The 24,513-nt window shown below is 48.2% G+C and overlaps 1 protein-coding gene across 1 annotated transcript in view; it reads right to left on the bottom strand.

Annotated features, from left to right (window-relative positions):
- Positions 1–24,513, bottom strand: part of LOC141101734 (ras-related C3 botulinum toxin substrate 1-like) — a 54,415-nt gene that overhangs the window by 23,827 nt on the left and 6,075 nt on the right. Inside the window, exon 2 of the mRNA XM_073591029.1 lies at positions 1,369–1,440. Coding sequence (XP_073447130.1) covers positions 1,369–1,440 — 72 coding nt within the window. The remainder of the gene's footprint in view (positions 1–1,368; positions 1,441–24,513) is intronic.

The raw sequence follows: 24,513 nt of genomic DNA, 5'->3' as shown, positions 1-24,513 counted from the left end.
ATGTAAGTCACCTAGGACTCTATAAAACCACACCCCATTTAAGCCACACTCAATATGTAGCACGGTTTAAGCCACGCCCACCTCCCTGAAATGAGTTTTTACAGGTTGGGAAGTCTGTAACACTAACATACTTCCTTTACAGGAGAAGTACAGCGAAAGCCTGGCTGGCTGTACTTCTCATGGGGATCACAAAAGTGCAGTTTATTTTTGCACTCCTGTGACCCGTTTTTGACCGCTGAAGCCTGCTGTCGGCTGACATCACAGAGCCGCAGAGAGCCTGAACCAGATGCTCCCATCCCCTCCCCAGTCCAGTGCTCCAGTGAGCGCGGGTGATGCAGAGCAGATAGAGGTGACTGACAGTCAGCAGCTCTCTGCTCATGGAGCTCTGAGAACTGTGTGATCAGCGGTGTTTGATCGCTCGGTTCTCAGTCTTAGAGCAGGCGGGGAACAGATGCAGCAGTGGAGCAATGCTGCATCCACCTAGGTAAGTATGATTCTTGAAAAAAAAATCCTTTTCTTTTAACTGGCCCTAGCATCCAGCATAGTTCCAGGTTAAACTCATGCCAAGTAACATGTAAAACTATAGGTACTACATGTGTTACATCGCACAACTCCATCAAATTTTCATTCCAGATAGACTCACATTTGCTCAATCACTAACTAGGGACAGCATCTACTTCCTGGACTGAGATAATGGCTTAGAGATGACATTCATGTAAATCCTAGTGTCTGTGCAATTTGTGGCTGTTATCAGTGTTACACTTGCTGCAGTCTGATCACTTTGTGAGTGGAGTGGAGTGAGAAAATGCTTCCTCCTGCAGACTATTTTATTTCAGGGCCAGTTCACACCAGAATGCAGTGTGGGAACCCCACATTTCGCCGCGTTTCCCACACTGCGTTCAAAACACACTGCAGTTGCGATCTTCAGTGAGTGTACTCAAATGCAGGTCGCAAACACAGTGTTTGCCCGCACTGGATCTCCTGGTACAGAAGTACCATGCAATGCGGTTGCATTGAGTTTCTAAAAGTAGTGCATGCACTACTATGTCATTCACATGCAGTGCGATTTCAGACCATTTTTTTTTTCATGGGCTGAAATCGCACTGCACAAGAATCGCATAGGAATGCACAGCGAGTTCCTGTGCAATTCCCAGTGTGAACTTTGTCAGGGCTAGTTGACTTAACTGGAGCTATGCTTTGTAATACTGAAATGGTACAGCCATTTTGAAATATATTGTTGCTGAATATAGTGACCTGTCAGAAACTTAGTCAGGTAGACTTGTCCAATTACTGACTGGTCCACTTTAAATGGCAGATTAGTCAAATTAGTTAAAGCATTACAATGATGGGACCTTGTTTTTTACTTACACAGTTGGGATGTATTCTCCAGGGAATGCACTGGTGGTGTAACTTATCAGCAAACAAGTCTTACCAACCGCTCTGTAAAAGAAAAGAAAATAACTCAAATGCTTTTATTTCAATATTAATATTAATGTAAACAATTAAAGAACAACTGAACTGACAGTGCCAGTAAGCCTCTATCTGATTGACTGTTACTTGTTAAGAGCTATTTTTCTGTATTTGCAGAGACTTTAAAAGGGATAAAACACAGAAATGTGCATGTATTACACAGATGAAATGCATAGGTTTTTTTTGTTTTTCTTGTCTTGACATACGCCACTTGACCTCTGGAAGGTTTTCCCCCCTTCCTGACCAGGCCATTTTTTTGCGATTTGGCACTGCGTTATTTTAACTGACAATTGTGTGGTCATGTGACGCTGAACTCAAATAGATCTTTCTTCTGGTGGTATTTGATCACCTCTGTGGTTTCTATGTTTTGCTCTATAAATAAAAAAAACTGAAAATTTAAAAAAAAAAAAAATATATATATTTTTTTACTTTTTGCTATAAAACATATCCAAAAAAATAAAATAATTTCTTCATAAATTTTGGCCAATATGTATTCTGGGAGGATGTATTCCCGCGATAGCCAGCTGTGAGGGGTGGGGCCGGGAGCTCCACTGACACTCTGACCCCGCCCACATGCAGCCTGTGTACTTGGAATAGAGCGTCTGTAGTGAGAGACAGTGATCTGAGTGGGAGTGTCATTGAAGCTCCCGGCCCCGCCCCCTGGACCTCTGTATTCACCAGCCAGTATAGAGGGGGTGGGGCTGGGAGCTCCACTGACGCTCCTACTCTGTTCACTGGCTCTCACTACAGACGCTCTTTTCCAAGTATACAGGTTGCACATAGGCGGGGTCAGAGCGTCAGTGGAGCTCCCGGCCCCACCCCCTCTCAGCTGGCTAGCGTGGAATACATCCTCCCGTATCCTCTGTGCGCTCTGCAAAGCTGTCATTGGGAGCCCCAATTCACGTCTAGCGCGGGCCCCCCCAACAAAGATTGGGCCCAGCAGTGGCGTCTCCAGCTTTCATATTTAGGGGGGGCACATGGGGGGACAGGGACAAAAGTAGGGGGGCAACTATAAAATGCATATATATATAGATAGATAGATATATATATCTATATAGATATTTATATCTATATATATCTATATAGATATATATCTATATCTATATAGATAGATATATAAATACAATAAAATATACTAGGGCCCTTTACTACGACCCCACAACGGCCCTTTCACATGTTCTGCAGTGAGCTCCCTTCCTACTGTATTGGGGTTCCCCAGGGTGGCAGAAAACAAGAGATATATGTCACCAGCATACCAAGAAAATATAAGGATCCAAAGCAGTGGGAGAACTATCAGGGTTGCAAAGGTTGTCTTGCCTCCGGGCCTTGGTGTTCTGCCACTGTGGGGTTCCCCAGCCTCCTCTTGCTGTCCTGCCCCTGCTATTGACTGCTCTGGTCTGGCATCTCTTGGAATTTACAGGCTGGTTCTCCTGTCCTAAGGATGGGAGAAATCAGTCTGTTTTTTCAGTAACTGAGAGTCCTGGTGGAGTCCTTCCTGCAACTCGCTCTTCTCCCTGCCAATGAGGATGCAGGGGAAGGAGCAGATCGGGCAGCCATTATTGTGTGAGCGCTCGCATTATGCAGTGTCAGCAAGCAGAGGGAGGGGGGAGGAATCACCCACAGGAGCTGACTGGGGACTCTCTCCCTCTTAGACATTGATTTTTTTTTTTTGGGGGGGGGGGCACATGGTGGGGCACAGCATAATGTTGGGGAGGTCAGGGCCCCCTCTGGCCCCCCTAGGGACGCCATTGGGGCCCAGGGCAAGTGCCCCGTTTGCCCTGCGCTAAAGACGGCCCTGCCTGCCACCCCCCTCTAGCACCAATAAATAGATTTATGCATTGCATGAATCTATCTATGGCTGCCGCTGCCACCCCCTATTCAGGCATCCGGCCCCTTTTCGGGTGCAGGGCGCCTGAATTACAGTGTCGGGGGTGGTTTTGAAGCACCTGATTAGAGCCATAGGCTCTAATAGGCGTAAAAAAAGGTGACCTGCAAGCGCCATGCCAGGCGTCCAATCATAGCAGGGGATGGGAAGAGAGGACGGGAGAAGACATCGAGGAGCTGCCCACCGAGACAGGTAAGTGCAGACGGCGGGGGGCACACTGGCAGCATTTGATATGGCACAGTGGCTGCGTTTGATGGGGCACAGTGGGAGCAATTAATGGGCACAGTGGCGGCAATTGATGGGCACAGTGGCTGCATTTTATGGGACACAGTGGCTTCATTTGATGGCACAGTGGTTGCATTTAATGGCACAGTGGCGGCAATTTATGGGCACAGTGGCGGCGTTTGATGGCACTGTGGCTGCGTTTGATGGGCACAGTGGCGGCAATTGATGGGCACAGTGGCGGCAATTGATGGGCACAGTGGCTGCATATTATGGTACACAGTGACTTCGTTTGATGGCACAGTGGTTGTGTGTAATGGCACAGTGGCGGCAATTTATGGGCACAGTGGCTGCGTTTAATGGCACAGTGGCTGCACTTGATGGGCACAGTGGCTGCATTTGATGGGCACAGTGCGGCAATTGATGTGCACAGTGGCTGCGATTGATAGCGATTGATAGCACAGTGGCTGCGATTGATGGTACAGTGAGTTTTCTGAATTTTTCAGTTTGTTTGCGCCCCTCCAAAAATTTTAAGCACCAGCCGCCACTCTAGGACCCCCATGGAGGACACAGCAGGGAGGTAAAACACCTGCTTGCATTTGTTGATCTCTCGCCGGCTAGATGAGCGACACGTCACTTTCTTGCTGGCGACCTACCTTCTGAATCGTTGTTGGCAGTGAGGGACTAACCCCTCACTGATTCAGCCTATCAGCAACACATACAAGCAGATGAATGTTCTCCCTGTGAATGTTTGGGATTCGGTCACTGATGAGTTTGTGCCAGTGACAGGATCACAAGTGCAGTTAGCCTTCAAACATGTTTTAACCCCCCCCCCTTTCTCCTACCTATCCTGCATAACCTGTATATATAATATATAAGAAAAAAAAGGAGTAGTGTAAATTTTTATTTCTATTTAATCTTGTCTGGTCATGTGATCCAGCAGCTTTGACTCTCCTGTGTAATGGAAACGCTCAACGGCTGTTCATTGTCACCCACCGACTCTCATTGTCCCTCCATTGTCAGTGCTTCCTCCTCTCCCCTGCAGCAGCTATTCTCTGACACAGGGGAGCCGTAGCTGCTGGATCACATGACCCCTTTGAAACTAGGTTTCCTGTCGCATCATGGCAGCATACACTTTGGGTTGTGACTCCGCCCCTCACAACCTGATAGGACCACATAGCTATAAGTTGTAAAGATGGCCCCCGCCCCAGTATTCTCTTATTTTTCCTCACCTGAGAAGGACTGAAGATGTCAGAAGCACCCCCTTACCGAACTCGCCCCAGCCAGGTTCTAGCCTCTCCTGGGTGGAAGTCCTTGCTTATACAGCCTCTAAATGAGCTAGATGGAAGGAACCCCACTCTGGTGGTCTCAGGGGTATGTGCGGCTCCAGTATAAGCCTTAAACAGGCTTAGTTGTGTGCAGCGGTCTCCATCTGTCTTTCCATCTCTTGGTGCAGCTTGCTGGGCTCTGTGGTTCTCCTCTGTCTCTCCCCTGTGTCCTCAGATGTCTCAGCGCTTCCGCACATGCTCAGTAAACGTTTTAGGGCGTCCTGGCACATTTGCCAGGTTCCAAGATGGCGCCGAGAGCGGCTCGGTGCTACTGCACATGTGCGGCTGGTTCATGACCCCAGCGGCCATGACGGTTTATTTAAAAAGCTCAGAGATGTCATTTCTGATGCCTCCAGCTTCCTGAGCATATCTGACGCTGCTATCAACTCTGCCTCACCTCTGACGCTCCCTCCTTGGGGTAAGTGTTTCTCTCTCCCCCTGGTTCCTCTGTTTGCTTGCATGTTTACACCTGCCTGTATCCCTCCAGGATATCACAGTTATCCTTTCTATGGAGACCGCTGCCCCAGCAGATCACCATCAGCCCAATAGGTAAGGGGGGGGGGGGGGGGATGTTCATGGTAAGTAGTGAAGATTGAAAAAGAGAGAAGGATCGTACTAATGCTGCCTAATCGGTCAGCCCTACCAGGTCATCAAGATCGTCTAAGTCAAGGCGAAGAGAGACCTCTCGCAGGAGAAGCCGCTCCAGCCATAGGCGAAGCCGCTCATGCGGCAGAAGTCGCTCAGCCCACAGGGGAAGCCGTAGGAGGAGCCGTTCCTACTCCAGGCATAGACATTCCCATTATAGAAGATCCCCTGCACGTAGACGCCAGTCTCCTGCACATCCTCCCCGTCCAGCGGGGAATGCTTGCTGGGTATGCGGGGCCACAGCTCTGCCAGACAGGCTGGCCTGCCGCAGGTGTATGGACGAAGCCACCAGGGAGAAGGAGCTAGTCACTGTGGAACCTACCAGGGTCCCTGCTACGCATATCTCAACCCCAGATGTGGAGGCTACAGCCCTGAGCGCCTCACCATCCCATCCTAGTACATCTAGGGAACAAGAGTTTCCATCAGACGAGGAAGAACTGGAAGCGGCAGCAGGCTTTGATTTCTCGCTCATAGGACCCTTTGCAAAATCGGTCAAGGAAGCGATTAACTGGGAGGCACCTGAGGAGGTACAGCAGAAGCAAAGGAAGTATTTCCCGAATCTCAAGAAGGTACCTGAAGCCTTCCCATTTATAGAGGAACTGGATGAGCTTATTAAGGAAGAATGGCAGAATCCAGAGAAGAAGGTTAGTCTTTCTAACAGACTTACTAAGCTATATCCTCTAAAAGAGCCCAGAGTAGCTCCCCTGGTATCCCCTCCAGTGGTGGACGCCTCTTTGATGCGCCTAGCCAGGCATGTGACGCTTCCCATTGAAGACGCAGTGACGTTCAGGGATGTCCTGGACAGGAAGGTGGACACGGACCTTAAAAGGGCTTACGTTTTTGCAGGAGGCGCCTGCAGACCAGCAGTGGCTTTGGCCGCAGTCGGGAAAGCTATTTCCGGGTGGTCTTTGAACACCGCGAATCTCGTTGCTGAAGGCGCAGATCAGGACTAGATCGTTAAAGCCCTACAGGAACTCAGTCTCGCAGGAGACTTTGTGGCGGAAGCCTCGGTGGACACCATTAGGTCCGCTTCAAGGTCTATGCTAGCAACGGTAATGGCCAGGAGGGCGTTATGGCTCAAGCCCTGGTCGGCCGACCCGGCCTCAAAGTCCAACTGGTGCAGGATTCCATATGATGGAGTTAACCTCTTTGGTGCAAAGCTGGATACAGCAATATCCAAAGTGACAGGCGGGAAGTCTGGTCTTATTCCCTCAGACAGAAGGCCAAAACAACAAAGAGCGCCTCCCTTCAAGCGCAATCTCCCGGAGAGATACAGGGATGCAAAGTCCTATAGGCCTGGGAATGAGTACAGGAGAACTTGGAAGAACCCTCAGACGTCCTTCCTCAAATTTCAGAAAACCAAAACGCCTGCTTCCAATGAACAGAAACCTTTTTGAAGGTACGTCCACCCAACCAGCGGTAGTGGGTGCCAGGCTCACAAGATTCGGGTTGGTTTGGGCGGAATTGATAAAGGACCCATGGACAGTATCCACCATCCGGGTCGGACACAGGTGGTCGTTCAACCTGCGTAACCAGGCTTCCTCCTTCCAGGGAGAAAAGGTTGTCTTTGGTCCAGTACATCCAGGATCTGTTAAGGAAACAGGCAATAGTGGAAGTCGCACCATCCCAAAGAGGTCAGGGTTTCTATTCCCCACTCTTTCTAGTACGAAAAAAGTCAGGGGACTTCCGTCCTGTTATGGACCTAAAGAAACTCAACCGGTCAATCCGGGTAGAAACATTCAGGATGGAAAGCCTCCAGTCGATCCTTCAAGCAATAAATCGGGGGGACTGGATGCTCTCGATCGATCTGCAAGACGCATACTTACATATCCCGATCCACTCAGAGTTCCAGAGATTCCTCCGCTTCACGATAAACAGCTGGCACTTCCAATTCCGAAGTCTTCCGTTCGGGATCTCCACCGCACCCAGGACATTCACGAAGGTCCTATTGCCCGTGATAGCCCACTTGAGAGAGAGGGGATTGAGAGTCCACCATTACCTGGACGACATCCTGCTTCTCTCGAACAACAAGGAGTCTCTCATCCAGCATCTGGGAATCCTGGTCTCCACTTTACAGTCTCTAGGGTGGCTGATAAACTGGAAGAAGAGCAGTATTCATCCCACTCAGAGGATGGTCTTTCTAGGGGCCGAGCTGGACACGAGAGAGAAGAAGATTTCCCCCCTGATTCAGAAAGTGAAGAAGGCCATCTCGGCCAGGAGATTACCAGCCAGAACATGCTTCAGTATCCTGGGCTCCTTGGCATCCACCATTCCGATGGTTCGGTGGGCGCAATGGAACTCGAGGCCTTTCCAGATTTCCTTCCTGCGCCAGTGGAACGGTGTTTCGATGTCGCAGTCGATTCACATCCTTCAAGAGGTGAAGCAGTCATTGCTGTGGTGGATACGGCCTCGCAACCTAGGAAGGTGCAAGCACATAATCACCCCTTACCAGGAGACGGTGACCTCAGATGCCAGTCTGCAGGGGTGGGGAGCCCACCATCAGCACTTTGCGGCCCAAGGCCGCTGGCCATTCAGGGCACAGGACACAGTGTCGAATGTGTTAGAAATGAAAGCAGCATTCCAAGCATTCCTGTCCTTCGGCTCGCTTTTGAGAGGGAAACATGTTCTTCTAAGAATGGACAACAAGGTCGCGGTTGCCTATATCAACAGGCAGGGGGGCACCAGAAGCAGGTCCATGATGCAGGAGGTCCATCCTGTTCTAGAGTGGGCACAACTGAACCTGTTAAGCTTAAGGGCAGTCTATGTTCCGGGAGTCCAGAATGTGCTGGCCGACTCGCTGAGCAGGAATTTCACCTCCAATCATGAGTGGTCTCTGAACCCACAGGCCTACGCCCTCATATCCAGGACTTGGGGTCCTCCAGAGATAGACCTGGCGGCAACCCCAGAGAATGCGAAATGTCGGAGATTTCTATCGAGAATACCATTCCCTTCGGCGGAGGGGACGGATTGTCTCCTGCACCCCTGGAATTTCCATCTAGGATACATCTTTCCTCCAACTCCACTCATAACGAGGTTTCTCCTGAGACTCAAGGAGTCATCGGCACTGGTGGTGGCAGTAATTCCCTTCTGGCCGAGGAGGCCATGGTTTACCACTCTGATACAGCTGAATACGGCAGATCCCCTGCCCCTTCCGTTGTCACCAGACCTACTCTCCCAGGGTCATCTTCTTCACCCGAACCCGGAGAAGCTACATTTGATGGCCTGGAGGCTGAAAGGGCTAGGTACCTAGAGCAAGGATGCTCCCAGAGAGTGGTGGATACCCTACTCCAGGCCAGGAGACCTACCACGAATATTACTTACAGGCGAGTCTGGGAGAAGTTTACCACCTTCGCTCAACAGCAAGGTTGGGACTCATCCTCACCATCGGTGTCACAGGTCCTGGAGTTCCTTCAACTAGGCCTAGAGAAGGGTCTTAGATCAAGTACTCTAAAGGTCCAAGTCTCGGCCTTGTCCGCCCTGACAGGAGTCAGATGGGCACAAGATCCCCTTGTGGTTCAGTTCCAACGGGCCTGTCTAAAGCTGAGACCTCCTAGGAAACCTTCCTTCCCAGTCTGGGACCTCTCAGTTGTACTGGAAGCTCTATCTAAGGAACCCTTCTTTCCGAATGAGAACATATCCTTATGGGATCTGATGCTAAAAGTCTCATTCCTGATAGCCATAACATCGGCTAAGCGGGTGTCAGAGATGCAGGCCTTAATGGTTAGTGATCCATATCTGGTAGTATTGCCAGACAGATTAGTCTTAAAACCTTCAGACCGGTTCATACCCAAGGTATCCTCATCCTTTCACTTCAACCAAGAGATTAACCTTCCGGCACTCACCACGGAACAGGGCGATCCTCACCCACTGGACGTCAAGGGTAATGTCCTGGAGTACCTCTCAGCTACCAGATCCATCAGGAAAACGGAAAGTCTTCTAATTATTCCGCATGGATTCAGGAGAGGTCAAGCGGCATCCTCACGCACCATTGCGTCATGGCTGGTGAAGACCATAAAAAAGGCCTATTCATTGAGCAGTCAGCAAGTACCTGAGGGCTTAAGGGCACATTCCACCAGGGCAGTGGCAACCTCCTGGGCGGCATATTGTAGAGTCTCGGCGGAGACAATTTGCAGAGCGGCTACCTGGTCTTCCAGGAACACCTTTATGACCCATTACAAAGTGGATTCTGCCTGTTTATCCACAGTGGATTTCGGAAGAGCCGTTATCCAGGCCAATTCTTCTGTTCTCTGATTAATAAACTTAGTTTGAATCCCCACCCAGTCTTTGCAAGTTACTCCCCAAAGTGTATGCTGCCATGATGCGACAGGAAAACGGAAAATTGTATACTCACCTTTCCGTAATTTTCCTTTCCTGTCGTATCTTCATGGCAGCATACAATTTCCCACCCGTCTAAGGTGATATATATACGGAGAATACTGGGGCGGGGGCCATCTTTACAACTTATAGCTATGTGGTCCTATCAGGTTGTGAGGGGCGGAGTCACAACCCAAAGTGTATGCTGCCATGAAGATACGACAGGAAAGGAAAATTACGGAAAGGTGAGTATACAATTTTCCGTTATTTACACTGCTCTTTTTTTAAACAGGCCATGCAAAAATAAATAGGAGGAGGGGGAGGCAACATTTTTAGGAGCAATTGTTATTAGCTTTATTTTCTACTTTAGCCACCTTCATTACTCATTAAAAGTGATGGCTTTTTATTTTAGTTTTCATCATCAGCACAAAAAAGTACTGTTGACTCTGCTTCAGATAAAGTGGACACACTTACACAAAGTTAAGGAGATAAGATCAATTCATCTAGAAATTACTTTCAGTAAGATGTAAATAGTTAATCAGCAGACAGGACTAACCATTTACTGACCTCCAGGGAAAAAAATCCAACTAACTAGACAAACAAGTTACGAATATAGAGACCTGTTTCCTGCTTCAAAATTTCCCAGTTCAGTTTCGATTGTGGCCTTACAGTCAGCTCCGCTAACGTAACTGTTAAGTGACCAGTCCTTAACCACTTCAGCCCCGGAAGAATTTACCCCCTTCCTGACCAGGGCTCTTTTTGCGATTCGGCACTGCATCGCTTTAACTGACATTTGTGCTGTTGTGCGACGTGGCTCCCAAACAAAATAGAGTTTCTTTTAGTGGTATTTGATCACCTCTGGTTTTTATTTTTTGCGCTATAAACAAAAAATAGCTACAATTTTGAAAAAAAAAACGCATTTTTTTTACTTTTTGCTATAATAAATATCCCCAAAAAATATATAAAAAAAAATTTTTTTTCCTCAGTTTAGGCCGATTCGTATTCTTCTACATATTTTTGGTAAAAAAAAACGCAATAAGCGTTTATTGATTGGTTTGTGCAAAAGTTATTACTTGTACTGATTCCTGTGTAAATGACACTGGCAGTGAAGGGATTAACCACTAGGGGGCAGTGTAGGGGTTAAGTATGTTCTGGGGAGTGTTTCTAACTGTGGGGGGGCGTGGCTACGTGTGACACATCACTGATCTCTGCTCCCGATCACAGGGAGCAGAGATCAGTGACACTGTCACTGGGCAGAACGGGGAGATGCGACCCGACTGACGGAACTCCCGGCAGACACGCGCACGCAATGGCACAGCGGCAAATTTAAAGGGATGTACGGGTTAGTTATGTAGCAAGAGTCTTATATATTCTGCACAATGGCATCCCACAGAGGGGGCCCTGACCCCCCCAACATTATGCTGTGCCCCACCATGTGGCCCCCCCCCCAATTAAAAAATTTTTTTTTTTTTTTTTTTTTTTTTTTTTTTACAAAAAATCAATGTCTAAGAGGGAGAGAGTCCCCAGTCAGCTCCTGTGGGTGATTCCTCCCCCCTCCCTCTGCTTGCTGACACAATAACGGCCGCCCGATCTGCTCCTTCCCCTGCATCCTCATTGGCAGGGAGAAGAGCGAGTTGCAGGAAGGACTCCACCAGGACTCTCAGTTACTGAAAAAACAGACTGATTTCTCCCATCCTTAGGACAGGAGAACCAGCCTGTAAATTCCAAGAGATGCCAGACCAGAGCAGTCAATAGCAGGGGCAGGACAGCAAGAGGAGGCTGGGAAACCCCACAGTGGCAGAACACCAAGGCCCGGAGGCAAGACAACCTTTGCAACCCTGATAGTTCTCCCACTGCTTTGGATCCTTATATTTTCTTGGTATGCTGGTGACGACATATATCTCTTGTTTTCTGCCACCCTGGGGAACCCCAATACAGTAGGAAGGGAGCTCACTGCAGAACATGTGAAAGGGCTGTTGTGGGGTCGTAGTAAAGGGCCCCAGTATATTTTATTGTATTTATATATCTATAGATATATATACACATTTTATAGTTGCCCCCCTACTTTTGTCCCTGTCCCCCCATGTGCCCCCCCTAAATATGAAGCTGGAGACGCCACTGATTCTGCAATATTCACATTTTTGGTAAACTAATGAATCCAAGCTCTGCAAGCTGAGATAACATGCACTGCATTGAAGCATTCACACAATTTCACAGTAACCGTGAGATAAAACGAAGTTCAGGAATATTCCTTTATCCCATTGTTTTGCAAATCTATGTGCACTACAAACTGTATGATTGAATCGGTTCTGATATCGCTGTTTTACTAACCTGACATCTTATTATTCTAAATAGGAAACCTTCATTTTGTTTTTCAAATATTAAAAATTCTAACTACCAGCAAGAATAAGTCCTTACATTTAAAGAGCACCTGTTATTTCAGATCCATCATGGCAGCGCCTGTTAACGGGCATCAACTCACCTGCTGCCGCCACGTCCCTCACCTTGTTGTGTCACTGCCACATCACCAGCCATCCCATTAAAGTGAATAGGACTGTCGGTGAGTCAACAGCGGGTCAGTGGAGACGCCACTGAGGGACAGAGATGACAGTTGCTCTTTAAAAATCATGATTTAAATCGAGTCAAGCTTTTTTACTAGTGATTTAAATCATAATTTAAATCGCGATTTAAATCGACTTTATTAAAATCAAATCCACCCTGTTGATATCTCAATTCATGTTGGAGGCTGGTTGGAAACACTTTCCTTATCAACTGTGTTCCCTCTAATAAGCCAGTGCGCCCCCCCCTACATTTCCCTGACATAACATGACTGCAGATCCTACCTGACAGCTTTCTGTAAGACAGCAGCGGCTGGTGGGTTCTCCTTTTTGTGGCGACGGCAAACATGCACCGGGCGGCACGGCACTGACCACCCATGGCACCCGCCGGACCACCCGCGACACTGACCACTGATCGGCACCCACAGGGCCGTTTGAAGGAATTTGGGGGCCCCAAGCAAAATGGACATGGAGGCCCCCCAGCACGCACGCAAAGCTTACAGGAATCACAGCATAGCGATACAGTTTAAGTTCACCAACACTTTATATAAATAAAAAAGGTTTACAGTGCAAATACTGCTGTTGCATATAATGTGCATAAAATTTGAACATTTTCAACAATTGAAGGGGAGGGAGGGAGACAGAGGCTGCGGACATACTACAGGAGGGGGACAGAGGCTGCGGACATACTACAGGAGGGGGACAGAGGCTGCGGACATACTACAGGAGGGGGACAGAGGCTGCGGACATACTACAGGAGGGGGACAGAGGCTGCAGACATACTACAGGAGGGGGACAGAGGCTGCGGACATACTACAGGAGGGGGACAGAGGCTGCGGACATACTACAGAAGGGGGACAGAGGCTGCGGACATACTACAGGAGGGGGACAGAGGCTGCGGACATACTACAGGAGGGGGACAGAGGCTGCGGACATACTACAGGAGGGGGACAGAGGCTGCGGACATACTACAGGAGGGGGACAGAGGCTGCAGACATACTACAGGAGGGGGACAGAGGCTGCGGACATACTACAGGAGGGGGACAGAGGCTGCGGACATACTACAGGAGGGAGACAGAGGCTGCGGACATACTACAGGAGGGAGACAGAGGCTGCGGACATACTACAGGAGGGGGACAGAGGCTGCGGACATACTACAGGAGGGGGACAGAGGCTGCGGACATGATAGTGTCTTCTTCACCCCCTCACAGTAGCCTCCTCCTCTGTCCACCATCATATTACAGTCTCCACACCAGTGTGTGCTGCTCCTGTGCTGCTTCCCTTTCACCTCTCCACAGTCCACAGGGCAGCACATCAGTGTCCTTTACTGCCCCCCTGCATGCCATGGCTTCACCCCCCCTCCCCGCAGTAATGCCATGTCATCCTCTGCCGCCTGTCTCCAGACCCAGTAGTGTCAGCTGCTGTCCCCAGTAATGTCATCCTCTGCCCCAGTGTCACATTCTTCTCCTCACTTACCCCCCCCCTCGACCCCTCCGCCTACAGCGAGTGCACACTCGCGGCTGCCGTGTCTTAGCCAGGAACAAGTGTACTCTGGAATCTATTCTAAAATGGCGCAGTTACTGCGCATGCGCCGCCCGGCCGAGCGTGTACGAGCTTTCCCAAGCCCGGCCGGCTTCGGAACGGCGCATGCGCAGTTACATGGTCGTCTTGTGACCATCTTTTTTACGGGCACTGCTGCCCGTAACGGACATTTACGGGCGGGCGCTTGGCACAAGCTGCTCAGGATTCCTCCCCTGTATGTCTCCTCTTCCACCAAAGCACTAGACATCCAATAGGGTCGCCAGGCGCTTTGGCCAATCGGGAAACAGGTCTCACAGACCTGCCTCCTGATTGGCGGGGAGGAACTGTATTGTGACCATAGCAAAAAATAATTTGCTATCCTTACACAACAGGTTGGGATCGGGACGCAGTGCCCCGTGCCCACCCTATTTTGAAGCCTATCTGAGCCTCTGGCTCTAATCATGTGCTTCAAAATACACACCCACGCCTATCCCCGCCATAGTAATTCATATGTCCGGCGTCCTGAAATGAGCTGGGTATATGGATAGTGAGGGCGGCGGAGGTGTTAGGGGGGCGGCGCCCATGCGCCCACATTGCACGGCCGCCACTGCTATAAGGGTATCATAATCCAGCCTGCACAAATGGCAGTTCTCTGAAAGTAGTATCACTTGTTCATCCAAAAACTCCAAATCTACTGGCAGGCACATTCTAAAACTGATCTATCTAGCCCTGTAAAGCAAAAATTGCTACATATAGCTTTTCTGCAGCCGATCCAGTTTGGTCCCACGCTGAGCTGCCAGCGGCAGCTTCTGTGTGTAGGCGTGTGCCAAGGAGACAGCTAACAATGGAAGCCCCATAGGAAGTCTATGAGTGACATCACTTCCCAGCTGTTGTCGGCTGTCTCCTGCACACAGCATCCGCCGCTGGAGGCCGGACAGGATCGGCTTCAAAAAAGGTATGTATAGTAATTTTTGCTTTACAGGGTTAGATTAGATTAATTTTAGAATGTGGCTGAAAGTAGATTTAAAGTTAGCTTTTGGCTGAACTTTTACTTTAGTTTATAAAACCTTTACCAAATCACCCAAGGGACCTCAAGAAGTGTGCAGAATGGTTTGATACAGAGAAATCAAGGGATATTCACTCCCCGATATCCTCTGCAACTAATGAAGAAGCAACAATGATTTCACCACTATCAGTGTCAGAGCTGTCATTTCTCAGCTACTGTAGCCAAGGATGCACCAATCAAGCACGATCTGAGCTTGTTTAGCTGCAGTGGAGGGCAGGAGACAATGGGATCTGGAAAAAAGCCCTCATGTCTCCATAAAGAGTACCTGTCACCTGCCCATGCTACCACTAGTGATCGCTATATGGTTAAATTAACCATAAAAGGCCCAAAAACATTTTAAATACAATTAAAAAAAAAAAACACCTCTAATCCACGCTCCGCCCCCCCTTAGGGTCCTTTCACATGGGCGGTGCACATGACGGACTGCGCTTTGCCCAGCGGAGGATCGCTCCGCTGATCCCCGCTGAGCAGGCAGATGACAGGTGACACCTGATTCCAGAAGAATCCAATGAGTTTAATCGTTTGTCAGTTCCTAAGCATTCTTGTTCTTAATTGATCTAATTGATGATAGCCTATTCTCATTGATATACCTACATTTACACTTTATCAAGCTCTTTTTGGGATTAGATCATTTGGTCAGATGCCATTTTTGTCAAATCTGACATTGAGGCTGGGTTCACACCACCGTACTAAGTGGCTCACAGCAGGGGTCCGGTGGGTCCTTCACTGTTTCAGGTCCGAATTCGATCCAAATTTTTGGCTGAATTGAGACCTGAAACAGACCAGACGACGCACAGGACTCCTGTGCAATTCACTCCGGAGATGTGTGAACCGGCTCCATTGAGAGCCAGTCACAATCTCCTGACATGCGAATTGGATGCATCCAATTCGCAATAGTGTGAACCCAGCCTAAATCTTTTTTTTTTTTTTATTCTCTGCTTCTGGTCAGGAGCTTTTACCTCCCTGGTCATTCTTCTCTTGCTTCATCTCAAATTTATTTTCTTGATAAGCAGCATGAATATTCAATGGTGAAGCATTGGAAGGCTAAACCACAGAGATCCCCATCGTCGTATTTTGAGTCTTGACATATTTTGTACAGTGAGGGAAAAAAGTATTTGATCCCCTTCTGATTTTGTACGTTTGCCCACTGACAAAGAAATGATCAGTCTATAATTTTAAAGGTAGGTTTATTTTAACAGTGAGAGACAGAATAACAACAAAAATATCCAGAAAGACGCATTTCAAAAAAGTTATAAATTGATTTGCATTTCAAGGAGTGAAATTAGTATTTGACCCCTTCACCAGATCAGTCATTTCTTGTAGTTGACCACCAGGTTTGCACACATCTTAGGAGGGATTTTGTCCCACTCCTCTTTGCAGATCCTCTCCAAGTCATTATGGTTTTAAGGCTGACGTTTGGTAACTTGAACTAACTGAGGGAAGGAGGTTCTCACCCAAGATTTGATGGTACATGGTCCTGTCCATCGTCCCTTTGTGACAGTGAAGTTGTCCTGTCCCCTTAGCAGAAAAACCCCCCAAAGCATAATGTTTCCACCTCCATGTTTGACGGTGGGGATGGTGTTCTTGGGGTCATAGGCAGCATTCCTCCTCCTCCTCCTAACACGGCGAGTTGAGTTGATGCCAGAGCAGGCCCAGATTAAGAGCATCATGGGCCTGGTGCTAAGGATGTTGGTGGGCCTTTTTATGAAAATAAATAAAATGAAAACGCAAACAATTTTTTGTGAAATTTAAATTAAAGAGGGAGGGAGAGGGAGAGAGAGAGTGGTAGGGGGTGAAGGGGGTGAGAGAGAGGGGATGAGAGAGAGAGGGGGGTGGGAGTGAGGGGGTGAGTCTGTGGGGGGCACAGCATAGTACATTACACGGGAGGGGGGGGGGGGGGAGTATAGCACAGTACATCACATGGTTGGCACAACACATTACATGGTGGATACAGCACATTTAATGGCGGGCACAGCACATTACGCGGTTGGCACTGCCCAATACAGCACATTACAAGGTAGGCACAGTACATTATATGGTGGGCACAGCACATGACATGGTTGGTACTGCACAACACATTTCATGGTGGGCACAGCTCATGCACACAGTGGGCACAGGACCTTATATGGTGGGCACAGCACATGACATGGCAGGCACATTACATGGTGGGCACTGGACATTACAAGTGGGCACTGCACAGAACATTATATGGTGGGCACAACACATTATATAGTGGGTACTGCACATAGCATGGTGGGCACTGCACAGCACATGACAAGGTGGGCACTGCATGACACAGCACAGCACATTAAATGGTGGACACCACACATGACATGATGAGCCCTGCACACCACATTCCATTGTGGGTACTGCACGGCACATGCCATGGTGGACAATGTACAGCACATTACAACATGGTGAGTACAGCATATTACATGGTAGGCACTGCATGGTGCAGCACATGACATGGTGGGCACAACACAGCACATGACATGGTGGGCACTGCACAGCAATTTACATGATGGGCACTGCACATGACATGGTGGGCACTGCATGACACAGCACATTACATGGTGGGTACTGCATGGCACAGCACATGAAGTGGTGGGCACAGCGCATTACATGGTGGGCACTGAATGGCACATAACATTACATGGTGGGCACAACACATTACATGGTGGGCACTGCATGGCATAGCACGTTTCATGGTGGGAAATGCAACTGCACATTACATGTTAGGAACTGCACATGACATGGTGGGCACTGTTGAACAGCACAGCACTTTACACAGTGGGCACAACACACTACATGCTGGGCACAGCACATGGCAGGGTGGGCACAGCATAGCACATGATATGGTGGGAAGTGCACATGACATGGTGGGCGCTGCACATTACACGGTGGGCACTGCACATTACATGGTGGGATCACTGTATGGCACAGCACATGACATGGTGGACACTGCAAATTACATAGCGGGCATTGCAAGGCACAGCCATGACATGGTGGGCATTGCACATGACATGGTTGGCACATGACATGGTGGGCACTGCACATTACATGGCGGGCAATGCAAGGCACAGCACATGACATGGTGGGCACTGCACATCACATGGTGGGCACTGCAAGGCACAGAATGACATAGTGGGCACTGCACATCACATGAAGGGCAATGCAATGCACAGCACATGACATGGTCAGCACAGCGCATTACATGGTGGGCACTGCAATGTACAGCAAATGACATACTGGACACAGCACATTACATGGGGGGCACTGCAAGGCACATGACATGGTGGGCACAGCACATTACATGGGGGGCACTGCAAGGCACATGACATGGTGGGCACAGCACATTACATGGTGGGCACTGCATGGCATAGCACGTTTCATGGTGGGAAATGCAACTGCACATTACATGTTAGGAACTGCACAGGACATGGTGGGCACTGCAAGGCACAGCATGACATAGTGGGCACTGCACATCACATGAAGGGCAATGCAATGCACAGCACATGACATGGTTCAGCACAGCGCATTACATGGTGGGCACTGCAACGTACAGCAAATGACATACTGGACACAGCACATTACATGGGGGGCACTGCAAGGCACATGACATGGTGGGCACAGCACATTACATGGGGGGCACTGCAAGGCACATGACATGACATGGTGGGCACAGCACATTACATGGGGGCACTGCAAGGCACATGACATGACATGGTGGGCACAGCACATTACATGGGGGGGCACTGCAAGGCACATGACAGGACATGGTGGGCACAGAACATTACATGGGGACACTGCAAGGCACATGACATGGTGGGCACAGCACACTACATGGGGGGCACTGCAATGCACATGACATGGTGGGCACAGAACTTTACATAGTGGGCACTGCAATGCACATGACAGGACATGGTGGGCACAGAACATTACATGGGGGGCACTGCAATGCACATGACATGGTGGGCACAGCACATTACATGGGGGGCACTGCAATGCACATGACATGGTGGGCACAGAACTTTACATAGTGGGCACTGCAATGCACATGACAGGACATGGTGGGCACAGAACATTACATGGGGGGCACTGCAATGCACATGACAGGACATGGTGGGCACAGAACATTACATGGGGGGCACTGCAAGGCACATGACATGACATGGTGAGCACAGCACATTACATGGGGGCACTGCAAGGCACATGACATGACATGCGGGGCACTGCAATGCACATGACATGGTGGGCACAGCACATTACATAGGGGCACTGCAATGCACATGACATGGTGGGCACAGCACATTACATGGGGGGCACTGCAAGGCACATGACATGGTGGGCACAGCACATTACATGGGGGGGCACTGCAAGGCACATGACATGGTGGGCACAGCACATTACATGGGGGGCACTGCAAGGCACATGACATGACATGGTGGGCACAGCACATTACATGGGGGCACTGCAAAGCACATGACATGGTGGGCACAGCACATTACATAGGGGCACTGCAATGCACATGACAGGACATGGTGGGCACAGCACATTACATGGGGGGCACTGCAAGGCACATGACATGGTGGGCACAGCACATTACATAGGGGCACTGCAATGCACATGACAGGACATGGTGGGCACAGCACATTACATGGGGGGCACTGCAAGGCACATGACATGGTGGGCACTGGGCACAAGAGAGCACATGACATGGTGGGCACAGCACATTACATGGGGGCACTGCAAGGCACATGACATGGTGGGCACAAGAGAGCACAGCACATTACATGGGGGCACTGCAAGGCACATGACATGACATGGTGGGCACAGCACATTACATGGGGGGGCACTGCAAGGCACATGACATGGTGGGCACAGAACTTTACATAGTGGGCACTGCAATGCACATGACAGGACATGGTGGGCACAGAACATTACATGGGGGCACTGCAAGGCACATGACATGGTGGGCACAGCACTTTACATAGGGGCACTGCAATGCACATGACAGGACATGGTGGGCACAGCACATTACATGGGGGGCACTGCAAGGCACATGACATGGGGGGCACAAGAGAGCACATTACATGGGGGGAGCAGCAGTCTGTCCCCTAGCACAATAATTACACAACATCCCCCTAACAAATGTACTGACCTTATCATAACAGTATGGGAGATGTCCTTCCTCCCGGGCTCCTGCTGGTTAGGACATCAGCGCCCCTCCCCCAGACACTGAGGATCTGTGTGAGTGAACAGATCCTGTGATAGGAGTCAGGCATCGGCAGAGACAGGACTTGGCTGCACTGACTTGTCTCCTCCATGTGAGCACAGAGGGCTCCTCTTCCTTCAGGAAGGCACACAGATATCGATAGGCCACTGCCATGGGCCTATATTGAGGGAGGGGCCTATATTGAGGGAGGGGCCTGGAGCTGCAGCTCCACCAGCCCCTATGTTAATCCGGCCCTGTGCCAGAGAGCTTGATTTTGGTCTCATCTGACCACAACACTTTCACCCAGTTCTTCTCTGAATCATTCAGATGTTCATTAGCCATCTTCAGACGGGCCTGTACATGTGCTTTCTTGAGCAGGGGGACCTGGCGGGTGCTGTAGGATTTCAGTACTTCATGGTGTAGTGTGTTACCAATTGTTTTCTTGGTGACTATGGTCCCAGCTGCCCTGAGATCATTGACAAGATTCTCCCGTGTAGTTCTGGGCTGATTCCTCACTGTTCTCATGATCATTGAAACTCCACGAGGTGAAATCTTGCATGGAGCCCCAGACCAATGGAGATTGAAAGTTATTTTGTGTTTATTCCATTTGTGAATAATCGCACCAACTGTTGTCACCCTCTCACCAAGCTGCTTGGCGATGGTCTTGTAGCCCATTCCAGCCTTGTGTAGGTCTGCAATCTTGTCCCAAACATCCTTGGACAGCTCTTTGGTCTTGACCATGGTGGAGAGATTTGAATCTGATTGATTGCTTTTGTGGACAGGTGTCTTTTATACAGGTAACAAGCTGAGATTAGAAGCACTCCCTTTTAGATTGCTCCTAATCTCAGCTCGTTACCTGTATAGAAGACACCTGGGAGCCAGAAATCTTGCTGATTGATAGGGGATCAAATACTTATTTCACTCATTAAAATGCAAAATAATTTATAACTTTTATGAAATGCATTTTTCTGGATATTTTTGTTGTTATTCTGTCTTTCACTGTTAAAATAAACCTACCATTAAAATTAGACTGATCATTTCTTTGTCAGTGGGCAAACGTACAAAATCAGCAGGGGTTCAAATACTTTTTCCCTCACTGTAGCTATTTACTTAATAAGACCCAAACTTTAATATCTAACAAAAAATGGGGTATTATATTGTGTTTGTGTGCACTAAAATTATTTTTACTGGCAAGAAGAGAGACGCAATGTCTCTTTTGCAATAAAATACACTTACTTACATGTTCACAATCCCCCGTAGAATGTACACTAAGCTGTGCACGTCAGTTTACATTGCAGCACACTGCCACTGTGCCAGGATGTGCACATTTCTGTGCATACATGGGAGTGCAGTTATCCCACGCCGACCAATCAATAAGACTGACACCCAGAAGTAGCCAAGGAGAAGATGCCAGTGCAGGTCCTTGCATACATCAGACCATTGGAACAGAGTATTTTTGCCATTAGTTCAGTTTTAAAGGATAAGTTCACCTTTTAAAAAATAAAATAATAAATATGTGTGTTTGCAGGTAAAAAAAAGCATGTATTTTTTTTCTGAGGAATCTGCAGAGCACTGCACCCACAATCAGCAGGGGGGATGCGGGGGCGGGGACTGATGCTCAGTAACATTATACTCTAAATACAGGTGTATTTAGAGTATAATGACAGTATACCCTATAGTCAATTCCTTAGGCTTAGGAGGAATTGTACCTTGGATTCAGATTTTCACCAGGCAGCTAATGACCTGTATGAGAGGCTTCGTCGGCGTGGATACAGTTGCTCCCTGCTGAGGAGGTCCTTCAACAGAGTCATCAAACGGAATAGACATGATCTCATTCATTCTACTAAATCCTCAAAAATCAATAACTCTGTTAGGATTATTACCCAATTCTCAAAACAGCATGGCCAAATGAGAGGGATCTTTCAAAAATATTGGCCACTTCTGATGGCTGATAATACCATTAAAAAATTTCTCAAATCATACCCAGAAATCACTTACAGACGGGCCCCATCTATGTGAGACATGCTTGTTCACAGTCATCATGAGATACGAGGCCCCCTTGATTATTCAAATGCCGGCACTTTTTCTTGCGGTACATGCGATTTCTGCCCATTTATCTTTAACTCTAAGAATATTCCCCTTCCAAATGGTAGGATACACCGTTTGAAACATAGAGTTACGTGTAAAACAATTGGTGTCGTGTATCTGGCTCTTTGCCAGTGTGGCTGTTTCTATGTAGGGAAGACTAAGCGTCCATTCCTTAAACGTATTAAGGATCACATTGCACCTCTATATAAACACCTAACCACCACAGCCCTGAATAGGCATGTGGCCACAGAGCATAACTTTGACCCTCATGTTGTCAAGTTTGCGGCCCTTGGGCATATCCCTTCTCATGCCAGGGGAGGTAATATTGACAACTCCTTGCTTCAGATGGAGACCAGATGGATATATTTATTGAATGCGGTCAAATATCCTGGCCTCAATGAGTATATTAGCTTCAAATCTTTTCTTTAGAATAACATTTATGTGTATATATACAAATATTCCTATTATCTAGCTAGTCTATTCTTTGATTGTCTCCTCACTGGCTGGTCGATCTTATGCCCATCGGGCCCTGCTGGTTCGGTGTTCCATCTGCCCTCACTCCTTGCCCCCGTTGTGTACCCACTGCTGGTTAATTTTATATCTGTATGTTGAAATAATTAATACAGTGGTCACTATATGTAGTTGCATACTGTATGTACGATAATTCCTATCACCTGTTTTTATTGAATACATAATTAAAATATCTGGATTCGTTTGATGTATATAAAAAACAAAAAAAACAAAAAATAATAAAGTATAATACAAAAAACAATTATTGACAATATGGTGACCTAAGTTCATGTAGAGACATGTTATAAATCAAATGCATTGTTTAATTTTGGACCACAATATCGATTTTATTAATGTAATTTTGTCATCTAACTTATACTTGTGTTGTTGCAGGCATTTTCCTCCGTTATCGCATGGCGGCCATTGCGGTGATACCATCTGTCCACCGCCAGGGCCACTCCACCTATGTCCCCGATCTGTCTGAATTATCAGACTTCCCTTTGTTCCTTCCGCCCTCCCCCCCTCCTGGGGCTTGCCATGGTGGGCCCAATGCACTGGGTGTTTTTACCCCCCATTCATCTGGGAACTTGTTTCACTACAGCCTTTGGCTGCATGGACGCCCAAGGGCTGGCTTTATTGTCAGCCCGCCCCTTCGGCCGGGACCATCGCGGTGTTCCAACGCCTGTTCATGCCTCCTCTCCCCCCTGTCTCCCTTGGATGATGTGGGGTTCTCCCCCCTCTTCCTCTGGAGCCTTCCGTTGCACTTTCCCATCTGTCGATCATGTCGCAGGCAGTAGCTGCCATGTGACCGGACCGACGCTCAGACTTATGGGATATGTAGGCAAATGATACTGGCAACTGCGCATGTGCCCCGCCCGCCTGTCGTCCGCTCCTGATCAGCTGATTTATATCATGCTGATCAGGTGGGGGTTTTAAAAGGCAGCCTTGCTCTCAGTGTTTTTTTTTTATCTCCTTGCTGTGGGACCATCCTGGGGAGCTGGCTACATATGTAAAAGGTAATAGATCCAACAAACTTTTTTTCATCACAGCAAGCATCTGTCATTATATTGCCACATATGGCTGTACTGGCTGAACTTTCTTGCTAACAGTCCCTTTGTTATATGCATTGACTTTCAGATCATTTATAATAACCGGTGTTACCAGAAAGACTCATTGTGGAGGTTCCAATGTTTAGCCAAGATATTGGCGGAACCTTATTCATAGGATGCATTTTTTCTAACTTAATGCGCATTCGGTAAGCCCTACTCACTATATCCAACATATTTCACTATGTCCTTCAAATCTGAAATTCACTGATATATTTATGTGTATCATTTTTCCCATAACTTTTTTTTTTTTTTTTTTCCCTCTCTTGAATCTATTTTACAGTCCTTTTGATCGCATGCGATTTTTTTTTTTTTTTTTTTTTCCATGAACTGACTGCGCTGTGAATCTCCCTTGTGCAACATTGAGTGCCTTGGTTTTGCATATAATTAGGGTATGTAATTGAGGCTTAGGTCCCTTTTGTTAAACAAAATTAAAAGAATTTTCAATACTTATATGCTATACTTCTCTTTTTAGGCGCCCTTTAATTCCCCTGTAGCCAAATACTGGGCTGAGTGCAACCTCCATTCTCAGTGTCTCGGTGGTGTCCCCCTTGCGTTTTGGAGCCCGCATGGTATGTTTTAGGT

The sequence above is a fragment of the Aquarana catesbeiana genome, linkage group LG06 (assembly GCF_042186555.1).
Source record: "Aquarana catesbeiana isolate 2022-GZ linkage group LG06, ASM4218655v1, whole genome shotgun sequence".
NCBI lineage: Eukaryota > Metazoa > Chordata > Amphibia > Anura > Ranidae > Aquarana > Aquarana catesbeiana.
The sequence above is the reverse complement of the archived record's forward strand: the minus strand, read 5'-3'. Positions and strand labels throughout refer to the sequence as shown.